The following is a 16,850-nucleotide window of genomic DNA, read 5'->3' on the forward strand; positions in this document are numbered from 1 at the left end:
TGAATCTACCAGGCACTCCTTGGAAACTCTATGGGGCAATTCTACTCTGTCCTATAGGTTTGCTATGAGTTGGAATCGACTCGACGGCAATGGGCTTGGTTTTTTGGTTTAGGAAGGAGAGGGCAAGGCATAGCTTAGAATTAATTTATTATTATTATGTTTGAGATGGGAGAGACTCAGGGATTTTTAGTGATGACAGAAGAGGTTGGAAATCCAGGAGAGAGGCAGGATAGAGGACATACGGTCCCCGAGGAACATGGAGGCAGACTAGCAGCATGGGCAGGCAAAATGGATAGTGCTTAAAAGAGGGAAAAAAAGTCTGAAATCCTATGTTGAGAAACAGAATCTAGTTGTGCGGTGCAGGGCTTACTGCAGAAGTGGGAGGATGGGCCAGGAGAGAGGAGCTGGGGGATCTAGAACACCCCAGAAGAGAAGCCAAGCCAGAGCCTTTGGCTCAAACCTGGTGCCTCAGGCTTCTTGTGTAGGCAAGTGACTTAACCTCTCTCCGGGCCTAGGTTTGCTTATCCACAAAAAGTGGCGATAAGATTATCCGCCACAAAGGGGGGCTGTGAAGATTATACATGTAAAGTGCTATACACTAAGCGCTCAATACCTACAAGCTGTGATTGCTCTAGGAGCTACGTTCATATTTACCGGAAGAGGTAGTATACAAAGCAGGGTAGTTAAAAACACAGGTTCTGGGGCCAGACCCTCTGGGCTCAAAACCTGGCTCTGACATTTACCAGGTGTGTGAACCTGGGCAAGGTACATTACTTCTCTGGGCCTCAGTTTCCTAATCTGTAAAAGGCAAACAGTGCCATAGACTGACCTTGTCAGAGTGTTGTGAGAATTAAATAACAACTACTATTTAAAATATTAAAATAACTTCAAGAATAAAGCAAAATATAATATTCATGTAAATTATGTAAAAATTTTACCACAAAAATTCTACAAAAAAATTGTGTAAAATAAACATGCGTAACACGATTTTTAAACACAATTAGGTGACAATATATTAAAATATCAATTACAGTGCATTGCATTTTATTTTACAACATTAACATACTATATCATAAACCAAAAAACCTGTTGCTGTTGCGATTCCGACTCACAGCGACCCTATAGGACGGAGCAGAGCTGTCCCACACGGTTTCCAAGGAGCAGCTGTTGGATTCGAACTGCCAACCTTTTGGTTAGCAGCTGTAGCTCTTAACCACTGTGCCAGCAGGGCTCCATATACTGTACTACACACTATAAAATAGTAGTACAATATTAAAACAGAATAGTAAGTGCTCATTAGACAATTATTAGATTATGAAAATACAGGTAAGAGAGTTGTGATAGGTTCCAGGGGCCTTTTTCCCCTACAGCTCCCTTTTAGAAATGTGTTTATTAAGGAAGTTTGCAACCCTCACGAAAGAAAATAGTGTTATGAAGCCCCGTGAACCCATCACCCAGCTCCAGTTTTATCGTGCCATTCTTGATCTCATCTTTTCCTCGCACTCTTTTTGTTTTGCTCCTAGTAGAGGATGTCAAAGCAAACCCCACACTTCATTCCTCTGGAAAAGACCTGGGTTGTATTTCCGATAGGGACGCAGCCGGCAGGATTCCCGGGTTTCCCAGCCCCCGCGGCTCCCGGGCCGCCCCCACGCCCACCCCTGACCCGCCTCCCCTCTCCCCAGGTGAACGGGCGCCGAACGCGGCTCCCGGCCCAGGTGTCCAGGGGCGTGGTGGCGCGCTGGGCTGGGGGCTCGGGGGCGGTCATCGAGCAGTCCCCAGTGCTCCGAGTGCCGGTGGAGCTCAAGGGGGCCGCGGCCCTGTGGGTCTCGCCGGCGCCGCGAGGACGCCCCCGGACAGCCTGCGGCAACTACAGCGGAGCTGCGGCCGACGACCTGACGCTCCCCGGCGGGCGTCGGGCCACCAGCCTGGGCGACCTGCTCCGGGCCTGCGGGACTCGGAGCTTCGACGACCGGTGGGGCTCCCGGCTCCCGCCGCCCACCGGCAGGGGGCGCCACCACCCAGCTCCCGCGCCGCAAGCCGCCTTCGCCGGCCCGGCGCCCACGCCTCTGCGTGTCTCCCCGCAGCGCCGACAGGCAATCCCGCCGGCCACGACCCGGGATTCCGCCACGCGACCCTGCCCTCCCGACTCAGACCTGGCCTGGGGGAGGAACGCCGGGAGCTTCCGAGACGGTTGTAATAAACGACTAATGACAAACGCGCGCGGGCCTGCCTTCTCCCTGCCCTGGGGACCGAACCTCCAGCTCCCCGCTCCTCTGGCACCCAGGCGTTAGGCCAGGACGCGCTCGCCCCTCCGACCCAGGACCTGAACGTCCACGCGCCCAACCCTCCCCCTCCCCTCCGGGAAACCGCAGGCGGCTCAAGGGCACCGACTTCCTGTGGGGCGGAGATTCCAGCGAGCCAACCAGAGGCTCCGCCCCGCCAGCGTGACGTACAGCATCGCTAGCCAATGGGGCACGACATCACCGGAAAGAGCTCCGCGGGAGGCGGGACTGGGGGGGACGCACGGAGCGGAAACGTCTGCTCACGTGACCGCCCGCTTAGCCGGACCCCTGCGGCCGAGCCGACCTCGCGGCTGGGTGCCCCTGACGCCTGCGGCCGAGCGGGTCTCGGGGCTGGGTGCCCCTGACCCCTGCGGCCGGGCCGACCTCGGGGCTGGGTGCCGTGGGCCGCTGCCCGCCCGCCGCCATGAGCAGGCCCAGCCGCCTGCAGAGGCAGGTGCTGAGCCTGTACCGCGAGCTGCTGCGCGCCGGGCGCGGGAAGCCGGGCGCCGAGGCGAGGGTGCGGGCCGAGTTCCGCCGGCACGCCGGCCTGCCGCGCTCCGACGTGCTGCGCATCGAGTACTTGTACCGCCGCGGACGGCGCCAGCTCCAGCTGCTGCGCTCGGGCCACGCCACGGCTATGGGCGCCTTCGTACGCCTGCGGGAGCCTGGCGGTGTGGGAGGCCCGGGGGGCCTGCCCGACGACGGGGACGGCCCGCGGAGTCCACTCGAAGGCGCGAGGGTACCGAAGACACCGCCCGATGGACGGTGACCGGCGGAAGAGCCCACTCGATGGAGCCAGGGGGCGCGCCTGCCTGCGTGGGGAAGCTGGGGAGCCCTCCTGATGGAAGGTTAGAGGTCTCCAGAGCCTGGCTCACCGGTTAGTGGAATCAGAGAGCTCTTCCGGCGGCGTGGGGGGCTCAGAGAGTCCCGTGATGGACACCAAGAGATGCTTGCTGCGTGGTGACCTGTCGGACTCCCTGCAGGACGGTTTGGGGCGGGACGCCCGCTGGCTGGACCTCATCAAGCTGAGAGCTCCTTACCCAAAGGCATGGGGGGCAGGGATGCCTCCCTGATGGGCAAAGAGAGACCAAGATACCTCTCTTGATCCCTGAGAACATAACCACCCCTTAGTTTCTCAAAATGACTCACCTTTCCCATACTTTGAGAAGAGCAGACTTTTTGCTGAAAAGGAGTTTGGGTAAAGATACCCTGATGGACGATAAGAAGTCTGGAACCCCTCTTTAGAAAACCCCGCCCCCGTTAATTGTGACAAACCAGGACTGGTCAGGAAGGAGTTAGGGATCCCTCACCCCAGCTCACCAACTCAAGCCCCCTCAAGACCTCTATTGATGGTTCTGAGGGGTATCTCCAACCCGTGCACACACACACACCCAGGGCTGTTGAACAAAGGGAATAAAATTAAGGATGTGCTTACTGCCCTGTTGGTGGTCTCAAGGGTTTTGTGTGCTTGGGGATTTTTTCAGAGGCACCAGCATGTACCCATAAGTGGCCCTCTGGGAGAGGATGAGTATGGAGAGCTGTCTCTTCCCCCTCTAAAATCCTCTAGACTGGCCCACTGGTTGAAGCAGCAGAGTTCTCTGGCTTGGGCAGATCCAAGGAAGGGTTAAGTAGGGCCACACTGTGAGTGCTCATGAGAATTAAAGGAGCTGGGATCTGTGCTAAGTGCACCCCCGGAGCCCAGCCCAGGGCTCCTGCCTCTGTTCTTGAGTCTGCTTCTGCTCCACTTCTTGTCCCAATACCTTTAGCTCTTGGGAGGGAGATAAGCTTCGACACCTGAGGCTGGAGACAGGACTCTAGGACTAAACCCTGGCAGTTCAGCCTGGTGTTGTCAAGATCTGGGGAAGGGGATTTCACAGTCCTGACCAGTCATGGCCCAGCCCAGAAGCTCATCACGTAGAATGTCTGAACAGAGCACCTGTACAGATGCAGGTTGGCACCCCACGCACATCTCCTGAGCCCTTCCTGTACATGCCGCTCACTTCCTGTACATGCCGCTCACTTCCTGTAGCAAGCACCTGTGCCAAGCCTCAGGGTCTTCACAGGCAGGACAGGCCAGAGTGCTGGGGAGTTACGTCTCTGAGATCAGCCCCCAACCAATGAGGGATGGAAGCTGTGATATAAATGCTACAGCTTCCTCACCCTGTGGGTGGGACAGCATCCCTAGTGTTCCTCAAGTCTCCTAGAGGACCCCGGTGGGTGGTGGTCCCTGGGTGCCAGGAGCCACAACCAGCTCATTAACTCACCCAGCACTGGCGTCCTCCCTTCCCTCTTTACCTTCCCCATTCCCTACCAGTCTTCTTAGGATCACCTCACAGATAAAAAAAACTACGTGTGCTTGAATCTTTCTCTCAGGGTTTGGAGGAACCCAAACCAAGACAGGCTGATTCACAGGTTCTGTGCTCAAAGCCAAGGGGTTTGTGGAGACAGGCAGGGGTGTGTGCTCAGGGAGGGGGCCATCCAGACACATCAGGGCCTTATCCTAGGTTCTGGGTACTTAAGCACCCAATAAGGAGTTCTGGTGGCACAGTGGTTAAAGCACTCAGCTGCTGACTGAAAGGTCGGTGGTTCTAACCCACCAGTCGCTCCTCGGGAGAAAGATGTGGCAGTCTGCTTCCATAAAGATTACAGTCTTGGAGACCCTAAGGGGCAGTTCTACTCTGCCTATAGGGTCACTGAGTCAGAATCAGCTTGACAGCAATGGATTTTTTTTTTCGAAGCCCCTGATATCCTCACACATCATTTGACTGTCACCATCTATTCCACGTGTCTGGGCTGTGTACTCAGGTTGGGGGGGGACCATTGACATAGCTGAGCACCAGGTAGGGTGTCCTGGCCAGTTGGGCGTGAGAGCAGCAGAGGCCCCCTGATATGGGCAAGGGCAACATGGCACCCACCAGGAGGAAGAAGAGGAGGAGGAGGAGGAGGAAGGTCAAAGGCTGCCTGGGTGCAGGAGCAGCGGCTCTGCAAAGGGAAATGAGGTGTCAGATATATGGGTGTGCTACCCCCAGAACCCTGCCCCCACACCCCAAACCCACCTCCCAGGCATCTCACCCAGGATCCATCCCCAGCATCACATCCTGGGGACTGGGGGATGCTTGCCTCTTCTTGTCCTGAAGGTAGACAGCAGCCAGCAGCAGGATGAAAAGAAGTAACACTTACTGTGGATTTTCCCTGACTACTGCAGACCTGCAGGGCTGGGCTTATTTTTTTTCCTTTCCTAGGATTCCTTCTGTCACCAAATTGTGTTCCCCAAAAATATCTGTCAGCTGGGCTAGGCCATGATTCCCAGTATTGTGTGATTGTCCACCATTTTGTCATCTGATGGGATTTTCCTATGTGTTGTAAATCCTACCTTTATGATTTTAATGAGACAGGATTAGAAGCAGTTATGTTAATGAGGAAGGACTCAATCTACAAGATTAGGTTGTATCTTGAGTCAATCTCCTTTGAGATACAAAAGAGAGATGGAACAGAGAGATGGGGGACCTCATACCACCAAGAAAGGAGTGCTCGGAGCACAGCTCATCCTTTGGACCTGGGGTCCCTGCACTGAGAGGCTTCTAGACCAGGAGAAAATTGATGACAAGGACCTTCCCCCACAGCAAACAGAGAGAGAAAGCTTTTCCCCCTGCAGCTGGTGCCTTGAATTCGGACCTCTAGTCTCCTAAGCTGTGAAAGAATAAATTTCTTTTTGTTAGAGCCATCCACTTGTAGTATTTCTGTTATGGCAGCACTAGATGACTGAAGCACCCAGAATATCTTCAAATGGAGTCAGTGTTTTATTCATGCCTGCACTACATTCAATCCCCTTTTTCCTAGTAACAGTAGTTCAGTTGGAGAAGGGGGCAGTCAGGTTCAGCAGGGGCAGCTGACTCCATATCCCCGCTTCCATGATTGGACAGGTGGCCCAGATCTGGCCAATCAGAGCACTCCACCAACCTGGCCACTGTGGTTCAGAGTACAGCCCATGACCCAAGCTGGGCAAGTGGGAGTCAGCCCTGGGACTTTGGCTATTGTCAAAGTGAGAGGCACTCTTCTGCCCCCAAGGTGGGTAAACCAGTGGGAAGTGAGTGCATAGCTGCTGAGGCAGTCTTTTTTTCTGAGAAGGACGCCATCCTTGGGGAAGTGTTACCGAGGAGGGTGAGACTGAGCCCTAACAGTATTTGAGGTGCTGAACTTGTGGTACCTGGATTTCTCAGTTACATGAAAAAAATAACATCCCCTTTTTTGTGTAATTCAGTTTGGGTTGGTTTTCTGTCACTTGCCATTAAGATTTCTGAGTGATCTATCTGGCTAAGGACCAGCTCACCTGAGGCTTCCGGGTCAGGGAGCGTCTTCGGTGACTTGATAAGTGTTTCCGGTGGCTGAGGTCGAACGTGAGCATGTCCTGCCAGGAGAAGGAGGTTTAGGATTCCTTGGAGAGCCAGCAACAAAGAGGCAAGAGGTTGGAGAGGGCCTAGGATTGGGGGTGTCATAGGGATGAGATTTTGGGAAAGAGATCTTGGGAGAGGCAAAGGGGGCAGAGCCAAAGAAACAGAAGAGACATTATTTATTCAACAAATATTTAATGAGGGTCTGTTACACACCAGGCACTGTTCTAGAGCTGGGGACACAGAGCAGGTAGAAATAGACAAAGTCTTAGCCTCCATGGAGCTTATATTCTACAGGAGAGAGACCATAAATTAATGAGCAAATGTATAACGTCAAGATGTGGTCAGTGCTGTGAGGAAGAACAGTGAGACAAAGGAGTGGTGGTGTCTGGTGGCCAGGACAGGCCTCTAAAGAGGTAGCCTTGGAGCAGAGCCTGGAATGAAGTGAGGGGGTGAGCTGGGGATGCACCAGGGGGCTTTGAGGTGGGAGAGAATTTGGAATGTTTGAAGAAGGGTCAGGAGGGTAGTGTGGCTGCAGCAGGGTCAGTGATGGGTAGAGTGGGAGGGAATGAGGCTGAGGATGTAGATGGAGACAGACGAGAGAGAGGAAAACAGACAGAGTGAGCTAGAGGGAAACAGAGACAAAGACAGACACGTGGAAGGAGGGAGAAAAACATTGAGACACCAAAACAGAGACACCAAGAGACAGAGATAGAGGGAGACACACAGACATCAAGACCTCCTGGAAAGGGAAGGACCCTGCTAGGGGGCACACAGAGGTGTCCTGTGGGTGCCTCATCAGGGGTGCTCCCCTGTTCTTACCTCAAGGTCTTGTCCTCTGCCCTGGGAGCCCCTGTGGCCACACAGCTCACAAGGGACCCCTGGTGTCCAGACTGCCTTTTGGCCCAAGGGCCCAAGGCCCCCCACGTCCCCTGCTGGGTCCCACTCCAGCTCTGCAGGGGTAGGGAGGCCACCGGGTGCCCAGGGCCCCCAAACCCCACCAGGTCCTTGCCCATCTGAGTCCCCTTCAGCCTCCAAGTCCTGGTCCAGCCTGTCTGCCTCCTCAAACACCTGGATCAGAGGACAGAGGTTATGGGGGTTGGGATTGGGGCCCAGGCCAGGGACCACCAAGGTGGGGCATACCAGCCTGTAGCTGACCAGCTTGGCCTGCAACCTCCACAGCCACCGGAATATGCTGTCTCGCTGGGCTCTGAGGGCCCTCAGGACCTGCTCCTGCGATGCCTGGGCCGGAAGCTCACCCTGCCGTGCCAGCCCCTCACTGAACGCCAGCAGCGCATCCACACTCTCAGCTGCCCCTCGTAGGTCTGCCTGCAAGGCCCGGGACACACGGTTGGAAGTCACCCCATACATACATTAGGGGGCCCAGAAACTTGGGATCTGGAGTAACACCCCCCATTTCCTGTACAAAGGCTTGGAACATGGAATAAGCCTGTATATCCCCCCTGCCCAAGGAGCTCACTCCCATCCCTGGGGCCTGCCCACCTGCAGCTGGACCATCCCACTCTGGGCTGATGCCAGATCCAGGTGCTGCTGCTGGAGGCCCAGCCCAAGGAAGCAGAGGCCCAGGCTGTCCTGCTCAGCCTCCAATACCTCGTGGCCAGAGATGAGGTGCTAGGGAACACAGGGGCCCAATCAGGGCCGGTGGTGACCAGGACCACCACCCCACTTCACCTCTGCAGCCTTGTTCCTTCTGGGTGATTTCTCTGCATCAGAGTCCATCTCTGGGTCGGCACCAGGCCTGGGTGGTTCTTACTGGGAATCCTTTCCAGTGGAGCCAGACTGGGGGACCTCTAGTTCAAGGTCTCCAGGTTTTCAAGGCTCCTAGAAGCTCGGATATGCTGGGGTTGAGGGTTTAGACAGGAGGAGCATGATGGGGCTGTCTGTACCAGGGCCAGTGTTGAGATGCTTCTCTCCCATTTGGTAAAATACTGAAATACTTCTGTACTTCTCGGTAAAGAACAATTTCCCTGAGCCCTTCAGTGTTCCTTTCTCCTGCCTTTTACAGAATCGCCCCCTCCTCCCTGAAGTGGAGGCTAGACCCTGGGGGACAAAGAGGAAGCGGGGGCTGGCACAAGAGGCTTCAGCTTACCTCACAGTGTCTGCCCCCGGCTGGCTCCTCATGGGAAGAGGCCGTTGGCAATCTGGGGGTGCTGGTGGTAGGCTCAGTGCCTCCCAGCCCACCCTGGAAGTTCTCAAGAGGGTCCAAAGAGTCCTGCCCCAGTTTCTGGGCCTGCTGTAGCCTGGGAGGTAGGAGGCATTTGACGGGGCCTCAGTGCTCCCGCTGTCCAGCCCGCCCCACCCTGCCCCATCCCTACCTCTCACATCCCCAGGTGATTACAGCCACACTTTCTACCCTCATGGGGTGCTTGCCCCTGCCCCCATCGTCCTGGGACCCGAGTTTCAAGAGCCCCAGCCCCCACCTGATTCCCTCCTCTTCAGATGCAGAGCAGAGGGTGCATCCAGCAGTGTCCGGTTCCCTAGGGGCTCCAGGGGGGTGATCGAGGGGCTCTGATGGGGTCCCAGGGTCTGGAGGTAGGGGCAGGGCCATAGCTGGGGGCCTGGGGACAGACAGTCAAGTGAGGGCCCCCAGTAAGAGCCTTTCCCTAGCCACAGGTGTTCCCCCAGACCTCCTCGTCGGAGCTTACCTAGGCCTGCAGCAGTAAGAGAAGCCCAGGTGCTGGTCTGGCTCCGCCCCATCCAAGTGGAACCTGGACCCAGGTAATTTGATGCCCAGCTCAGGTGACAGCAGCACCACTTAACTCCTTCCTCCCTAGGGTCAGCAACTGAACCTCCCAACCCCATCCCACTCTGCCATGGATTGAATTGTGTACCCCGCAAATATCCGTCAGCTTGACTTGGCCATGATTCCCAGTACTGCGTGATTAGCCACCATTTTGTCATCAGGTGGGATTTTCCTATGTGTTGTAAATCCTACCTCTATGCTGTAGATGGAAGCCCTGGTGGTGTAGTGGCTAAGTGCTACAGCTGCTAACCAAGAGGTCAGCAGTTCGAACCTGCCAGGCGCTCCTTGGAAACTCTACGGGGCAGTTCTGAATCGACTCGACGGCAGTGGGTTTGGTTTTATGCTATGGATAAAATGAGGTTAGCGGCAGTTATGTTAATGAGGCAGGACTCAGTTTACAAGACTGGATTGTGTCTTGAACCAATCTCTTTTGAGATATAAAAAAGAGAAGCAAGCAGAGAGACGGGGGACCTAATACCAGAGCCAGAATAGCGTGTCCTTTGGACTTGGGGTGCCTGCACTGAGAAGCTCTTCCAAAAAAAAAAAAAAAAACTGTTCCAGTGGAGTCAGTTCTGACTCATAGTGACCCTATAGGACAGAGTAGAACTGCCCTATAGTTTCTAAGGAATGCCTAGTGGATTCGAACTGCCAACCTTTTGGTTAGCAGCTGTAGCACTCAACCACCATGCTGCCAGGGTTTCCTAGAGACGCTCCTAGTTCAGGAAATATTGATGATAGAGAGATGATGAGAGAGAATGCCTTCCCCTGGAGCTGACACCCTGCATTTGGACTACTAGCCTACTACACTGTGAGAAAATAAACTTTGTCTGTTAAAGCCATCCACTTGCGGAATTTCTGTTATAGCAGCACTAGACAGCCAAGAAAGCAGCACTAGATGACTGAGACACACACTGCATGCTACAAGTATTCTGGATATAATCCTCCAACACTCCCCCCCAGGACCCATCCCATCCATTTAAGATCCCAGATGCAGCACCCCTCAGGAACCCAAACATCTGGCTCCCACCCCAAAACTCTAAAACCGAAGGAAGATATTTTTGGTTTATTTAGAATAGGGTCTTTTTCTGTGGTTCCCACAACGTTACTGGAGAAATAACCCAGGGAACCCCCTCTGTCCTAAGGTTCCAAGGCCACAGGTCACAGCTCTCCCGAAGTGGGCAGGAGCCCGGGAATCCCATCAGGTCCAGGTCACTTGCTGAGGAGGAGACTGGCGCGCAGCACGCGGGGCACGCGGCGGATGGTCAGCGAGATGCGGGTGCCGCGGGCCAGGTGGGCTCCAGGCCGAGCCGACGGGCAGGCGGTCGCGTTGGGCGGCAAGGAGGCGGCGTCGAGGGCGTCTACGCGGGTGGCTGCGATGCCGTGGAGGAGGCGGGTGTAGGCGGTGCCACGGAGCACCAGCAGGCTGCGAGGTTCCAGCAGCAGCGAGGTGGTGGGCCTGGGCGGGGGCCGCGGCTGCAGAGCGAGTGAGGGTCAGCAGGCCCCCAGAGGTGGGGAGCGGGGAAAGTCAGCAGGCTTCTGAGCCAGGGGCAAGCTTGGTTCTCCGGACGGGGCTTTTGGGGCCGGGGAGTGAAAATCAGCGAGTACTGGGCAGGGGCTGGGGAAAGGGGGCCGAGGGGGTCAGCAGTTCCTCCAAGGGGGTGGGAGCCAGGCTGCACATAGGTCCAAGGGTCACCCCTCCCAGGGGCTGCAGCTGTGATCTCCAAAGGGCTGGGTCTGGGGTAGGACCCAGGGATCAGTGGCCCCCAGGAAATTAGGTATAGCTGGGGCTGGGAGGGTGTGGCCAAAGTCAGGACCTTGGGGAACAAAGTGAGCCCCAGGGAACAGAGAGGTTCCGTGTGTTGGGGTGAGTTTCTGTGAACGCTAGGGAGTCAGAAATGCGTGGCCCAGAGAAAGAGGACCAGAAGCTGCTGTCATGGGCAACCCTAACAGAGGGCTGTCAGGATATCTGGGGGTGTCCTGCACCACAGATTGCATTATTGGAATGGCAGGGGGGATGTCAGTGTTTGGGTGCCCTGTGCAGTGGGCAGTGAGTCAAGGTATCTGGGAAGCTGCTGGAATACTCCATGAGTGAATGGCATTGGGGTACCTGAGAAGACTGAAGTGTCTGTCAGGGAACGGGGGAATTCCATGTGGGGAATATGTTGGCCTTGGCCTGTTGGAGCACTCTGTGGGCCTGTGGGGTCAGAGGATGTGTGGGGTGTTAGGGATAGCCAGTCAGCAGGTGGGGGCATTGGGGTGTCTGTGAATATTATGGTATCCAGGATGCCCTGCCAGTAGATAGGCCGGGGTATCCGGGAGAATGTGGGTGTACTCCATGAGGGGGTGGGAGGTATCTGAGGGGGCGTCAGAGGTACCCCTCGAGTAGGCAAATGGGGGCATCTTGGAGGATGTGGGATGTTGGGTGCCCACCAGTGGCTGTGGCAGTGCTCAGGACCCACCTGCTCGGGAGCACCATCGTCGTTTGGCTGCCGCGGCTCATAGAGATCCAGCATGGTGTGGGAGCCCAGGCTGATGGTGGTGATGGTCGGGTAGTACAGCGGCCCATCCTCATGAGGCTGGGGAGTGGGCACCAGGGCTAGCAGGGCAGGAGCCCATACCCCCCACCCTCTAGGATTATGGGGGGCTCCCAAGCTGAGGACAGGGAGATGAATGCCTGGTTGGCATGTGTGGCTACTTGATGAATGCAGAGGGTGGCTAAACAGGATGCCTGCCCCATGGTACGTCAGAGGTCTGGGGGGATGCCATGACTATGGGGGTTGGGGTGAGGGTGTGTAGTTACCATGATGCCCTCCCCAGGCAGATACTGGTTCACGAGGACATGGTTGGCTGGGAGGCCCCCAAAAAGGCTGAGGTCAGACACCTTGTCCACATAGCGCTGGAGCCATAGGGGCAGTCGCTCAGGGACCATCCCCCGGGGATGGGGGAGCCCACCTGGAAGGGAACAATGCAGTCCTGAGGGCACCAACCAAGGAGTGGTTGGCAGCACCCTGACCCCCTCAGGGAACCCTTGCCCTTTGGAGATCACCACCCAACCCTTAAAGATTTCTTGACTTCTCCAGACCCCTGGACCCTCTGAGGTACGCCCAACTCATTAGGAAGTCCTTGACCCTCAGAACTTCCACAGACCTCTTAGAATCTTCCTGACCCCTTAGGATCCCTTGAACTCTTAGGGATATACAACATCTTGAGACAACCTGACCTCAGCCCCATGCCCCAGCTCACATCCTCAAATCGCCCATGCCCCAGCCAGGGCCACTTACCCCAGTTCTGTAACTTCCTCCCAGAGAGCTGGGTCCACTTTGGTTTTGGGGCATTGGAGACCTGGGAGGTGGGGAGAGTGGTTACTCCCTGATTGTTCCACCCAGGCCAACAGGGATGTCTTTACCTGGGGTTGGAAATGGGGTATCTCAGTGTCTGTAGGATCGTTCTCTGGGATAGCGTGTTCCAAGGATTTTGCCATTTGCTTTCTCCCCTGGAGAGGCCTCTGGCCCCAAAGTCTACCTGTGTCTACCAGGATTGAGGAAGGGCAGCAGGGCGGCACAATCACGGTCCGAATGTACTCAGGGGTGGGGGCTGGGCTGGGTTCTTTCAGCCCAGCAAATAGTCTGCACTCTGTAATTTCCTGATTCCTGGGCTACGTTAGCACAGTCTGAATTCTGGAACCTCCTTGTTCCCATTGTCTGAGGGAGAGAGTGTGCTAACCTGGGCTATCTCAGCACAGTGACGAGAGTACTTTGAAAGTCCTTCACTGTCAAGATCCCAAGAGTCTAGAATAGGCTATCTCAGTACAAGAAATCTATAATCTCATTCATTTCATGGATATGGGGCTGGACTGGGCTGCTTCAGCCCAGGGATTCTGAGATATGTAACTTCTTCAGTCCCAAGAACCCAAAGGTCTGGAATGGGCTATCTCAGTACAACAATCTGTGTTGTGTAGTCAACTTGTTCCTGGGGCTCAAGCTAGAATGGGATATCCCAGCATAGAGAAAATGTGTGTTCTGTAACCTCATTCCTAAGGATTTGAGGCTGCAAAAGGCCATCCCAATGCAGGGACTCTGAGCTTTGTAATTACTTTTTTCCCAGATCTTAAGAATATGGGCTGGGCTATCTGAGCATAGGTGGTTTGTGCTTGGGAACCTTACTCCTAAGACTCTGGGTCTATGATATCTCAGCACAGCAGAGAGTTTACTCTGTAACATTCTGATCCCTGGGCTAGCTCAGCACAGAAATCTGAACACCGTTAACTCCACATTCCCCAAATCTCAAGGGCCTGAACTGGGCTATCTTAGCTTATGTTTATAACCTTCTTTTCTTTAAAATAGCAGGAATGGGCTATCTCAGCACAGGGAGCATGAGCTCTGTAACTTCCTTGTTCCTGAGACTCTGGGGTTGCACTGGGCTATTCCAGTATGAGGAATATAATCTCGGTAACACCTTCATTGGGGGTCTAGACTGGGCTATCTCAGCACCAGAGCCTGGGCTCCATAATAACCACCTCCTTCTAAAGATCAGTTTGGTGTCCCTGGGCCTCCTGGTGAAGGCTCATTCTGACAGGTCCCAACAGGTCCTGAGGGAGGAACAGGGAAGGTGGGGGATGGATGCTGTGTGGCACCCTCCTTCCGGCCAGGTCTTCACTGCAGCTTTGGGGACTCTTACACAGGGGCTGGGATGGGGGTTGAGAAGGGATCTGGGAAGAGGGAAAAACAGACCAGGAGGGCATGGGGTCACCTGTCGAAGCAAATACTCCTCCTCTTCCTTGGAGATGAAGTCAGGGACGTAGTAGATTACAGGTGGTGCCTGGGATAGAGAGACCACCCCTGAAGGTGTGGCCCTTCAACCCACACCAGAGTCCTATCACTGCTGAGCAGCAGCCCCCTTGGGGGCAGAGCTTAGGATATCCCCATACAGGCTGGGGCCTGGAGTCTAGGGACCCATGCCCATTGAGGAGGAGGGGGCTGGACCATGAGGGTAAGAATTAATTTGGAGAGAGGGGCAGTCCCAGCCCACAAACCCAGGAGTCAGTCAGCCTGTCTATCCCCACCTCCCACCCCTGTCCCCTAGTCCCCACCTTCACCCTCTCCATCCCCCAATCTGACAACCTGCTCCACCCTGAATGGTTCCAGGGCCGGGACCCTGGCGTCCTGCTCCTCCATTGACACCAACTCCATGCACCCTGTCCTGTGGGAAAGAGAGGACACGCTGAAGTCCCCAGGCCTCCCACCCTCCAGCCATGAGCCAGCCTTTTGCCCCATCCAGGGCCAGGATCTCACCTCAGCCCTCTTGAGAACCGCATTTGGTCTCTAACACCTGAGTCCTCAGCATCTCAAAAGCCATACAACAAGCCCCAAGGCTGCATGCCCAGACATAATGAGCACCTGGAACAGTCCCCACACTCTCAGGCCTCTTGGAGAACGTCCTCCGACCCGCACGTAGAGAGAGTCTTTCTCAAGTGTTCTGCACATACATAGCCCCCAGGGCTGCACCCCAGAACGCCTTTAAGCACCTCAATTTGAGCCCTCATCCTAACTTCAGACCTGCAACCTTGAGCCCAGCTCTCTAGCAACGCTTAGGGCCCCCATGGAGCCCTCTCCAGCCTCAAGCCTCTTCGGATTCCCCATTCGGAGTCTCCCCGTGTTCTCAATCTGAGCCTCCTCGTATCCTTCCACTCTGAACCTCCGAGACTTCCTTCCCCTAGCGCCCCCCTCACCCCAGCACCGCTGGACCTCTAGCCCTGAGTCTGACCGCTCTCAAACCCCCTTCCCTCCCTGAACCCTTCAGACCCCCCACTGAGTCCTCTAGGACCTCACACTCTGAGCCTCCACGAACTCCCACACTGAGCTATCCCGGATCCCCCCTCTCAGCCCTCTCGGACCCCCATCTCCTCCCCGGACCACCTCCCACACTGACCGTCCACCACTGCCCCCTCCAATTTCCAAATTCAACACGCTCCCCATCCCTTCCCAGCCACTTCCGCCCCACATTGCTGACGCGAGAATCCCCAGACCAATGGGAACTCCCAAAGCCCCTAAAGGGCCCGCCTCCCACCCAATCGGCACTCTCAGCCAGTGTTCACCCGCCCCTCGCCTTCGTCTCGGGATAGGCTGCGCTCCCTGGCTCCTGAGCCATTGGGTGCCCTTTGGTCCGCGACAGCCAATCAGAGCTCCAGAAGCGAACCTGTCCGCGCTCCCGAGGGGATAGATGGGCGGAGCGGAGTGGCGGCCGCAGCGCTCGGGGGGCTGTCAGGCCCTCCCGCAGGCTAGACCGTCCGATGCCCTTGACCCTGGGAGGCAGGGTTGAAGGAAGGACCTGCTCTCTCAGCCTCCCTCAGCGAGAGCACGGACGCAGGCCGTCACTTTCCACTGACCCGACACACAGATGCCATAGAAACGTCTTTATTGAAGGGGGCAGGGCTCATGCTGAGTTTGGGGGCATGCAGTGAAGGGGCTGTCGTGAGATCTCTTCGGTGGTCAAGGCCCCAGGCCCGCCCAGGACCCCCTGGGCCTTCAGGTTCTCCCTCATGCTGTTGGCCTGGCACAGGCGCTGTGGGGTCCTTTGGGGACTCAGATTTGGTGTCTTGCACCTGTGACCAGAAGGTAGACTGAAACGGGAGGCTCCAGAACTGGGATCCTCTCAGGGCCTTGGAGCCCTCCATGTATAGGAGATGGAGGTCTTAGGATTTGGGGTTCCCTTGGGGCTGGGGCTTTTGGAATTTGAGTGTCTTGAGATCCATGGATTCCACATTGGAATCCTCATTTCCAGGGATGGGAATTCTGTTCGGGGTCTCCTGGGGCCTATGAAGAGGGATTGAGATGCCCTGGGAGGCTGGAATGCATATCCCCAGACTGCAGTCTCCTCCACTCTAGGCACAAGGACCTCCATGATTGGGGTTTCCTGGGGGCTTAGGATTGGGTTTTTAAATTTGGGATTCCCTGGGGATTTGGAGATTTGATGATTCAGGGTACCTGGGAGTTAGGGTCGTGGGGTCTTATTGGGGCTGTAGGACTTGGGAGCACAGGGGAGTCTGGGACGTGTATTCTGGGGTTTGGGATACCCAGAGGCCCAGAATGGGGCCTCTAAATTTTGGAGTCCCCCAAAGGGGGAAGGTCATTACTTTAAAAATAGAGACTTTTCTGGGAGCCTGGCCAGCACAGAGGCTGTGGGCCATGTGGGGCGGGCTTCATACAAGGCACTGGGGGCTTCTTGAGAGGGCAGAGGATAGGAAGACTTGAGGGTCCTGTAATGAACACTTCCAGGACTGTTTTGGTTCTGTAAGTTGGGGGTGACAGTGGGCTGTTTAATATGGGTCTCTTCTTGAGGGGCAAGGACAGGGGTCTATTAATGGGTCTCTGATTAGGGATTGGACTGTGAAGGCTTCACGGTGACCATGGGGTT

General features: G+C 55.7%; 3 protein-coding genes across 11 annotated transcripts; 1 reads left to right on the forward strand and 2 right to left on the reverse strand.

Moving 5' to 3' along the window:
* Window positions 1-2,549: 2,549 nt before the first annotated feature.
* On the forward strand, window positions 2,550-5,997 carry SDHAF1 (succinate dehydrogenase complex assembly factor 1). The gene has a single exon (XM_049901621.1). It carries the CDS (start codon window positions 2,707-2,709, stop codon window positions 3,049-3,051), a length of 345 nt encoding a protein of 114 aa, XP_049757578.1. The 5' UTR covers window positions 2,550-2,706; the 3' UTR covers window positions 3,052-5,997.
* Window positions 5,002-9,365, reverse strand: SYNE4 (spectrin repeat containing nuclear envelope family member 4). 4 transcript variants are annotated; one of them, XM_049901617.1, is made up of 10 exons: window positions 9,340-9,365; window positions 9,115-9,252; window positions 8,784-8,934; window positions 8,177-8,305; window positions 7,817-8,002; window positions 7,496-7,744; window positions 6,890-6,964; window positions 6,613-6,690; window positions 5,355-5,413; window positions 5,002-5,264 (listed from the first exon to the last, which is right to left on the reverse strand). In XM_049901617.1, the coding sequence occupies exons 2-10, from the start codon at window positions 9,240-9,242 to the stop codon at window positions 5,084-5,086; spliced, it is 1,236 nt and encodes a 411-aa protein (XP_049757574.1). In that variant the 5' UTR covers window positions 9,243-9,252; window positions 9,340-9,365; the 3' UTR covers window positions 5,002-5,083. The 4 variants fall into 4 exon arrangements, with proteins under 4 accessions (XP_049757574.1, XP_049757575.1, XP_049757577.1 ...); XM_049901618.1 differs by lacking the exon at window positions 9,340-9,365 and having other exon boundaries at window positions 7,832-8,002; window positions 9,115-9,313; XM_049901620.1 differs by lacking the exons at window positions 8,177-8,305; window positions 9,340-9,365 and having other exon boundaries at window positions 9,115-9,313.
* A 1,120-nt stretch (window positions 9,366-10,485) lies between these two features.
* On the reverse strand, window positions 10,486-15,420 carry ALKBH6 (alkB homolog 6). 6 transcript variants are annotated; one of them, XM_049901698.1, is made up of 8 exons: window positions 15,366-15,420; window positions 14,729-14,935; window positions 14,558-14,657; window positions 14,187-14,255; window positions 12,719-12,779; window positions 12,238-12,389; window positions 11,897-12,013; window positions 10,486-10,910 (listed from the first exon to the last, which is right to left on the reverse strand). In XM_049901698.1, the coding sequence occupies exons 2-8, from the start codon at window positions 14,749-14,751 to the stop codon at window positions 10,647-10,649; spliced, it is 786 nt and encodes a 261-aa protein (XP_049757655.1). In that variant the 5' UTR covers window positions 14,752-14,935; window positions 15,366-15,420; the 3' UTR covers window positions 10,486-10,646. The 6 variants fall into 6 exon arrangements, with proteins under 6 accessions (XP_049757655.1, XP_049757656.1, XP_049757660.1 ...); XM_049901699.1 differs by having other exon boundaries at window positions 14,729-14,833; window positions 15,366-15,411; XM_049901703.1 differs by lacking the exon at window positions 14,729-14,935 and having other exon boundaries at window positions 14,558-14,636; window positions 15,366-15,412.
* Window positions 15,421-16,850: the final 1,430 nt, after the last annotated feature.

Source organism: Elephas maximus, chromosome 11 (assembly GCF_024166365.1).
Source record: "Elephas maximus indicus isolate mEleMax1 chromosome 11, mEleMax1 primary haplotype, whole genome shotgun sequence".
Taxonomy (NCBI): Eukaryota; Metazoa; Chordata; class Mammalia; order Proboscidea; family Elephantidae; genus Elephas; species Elephas maximus.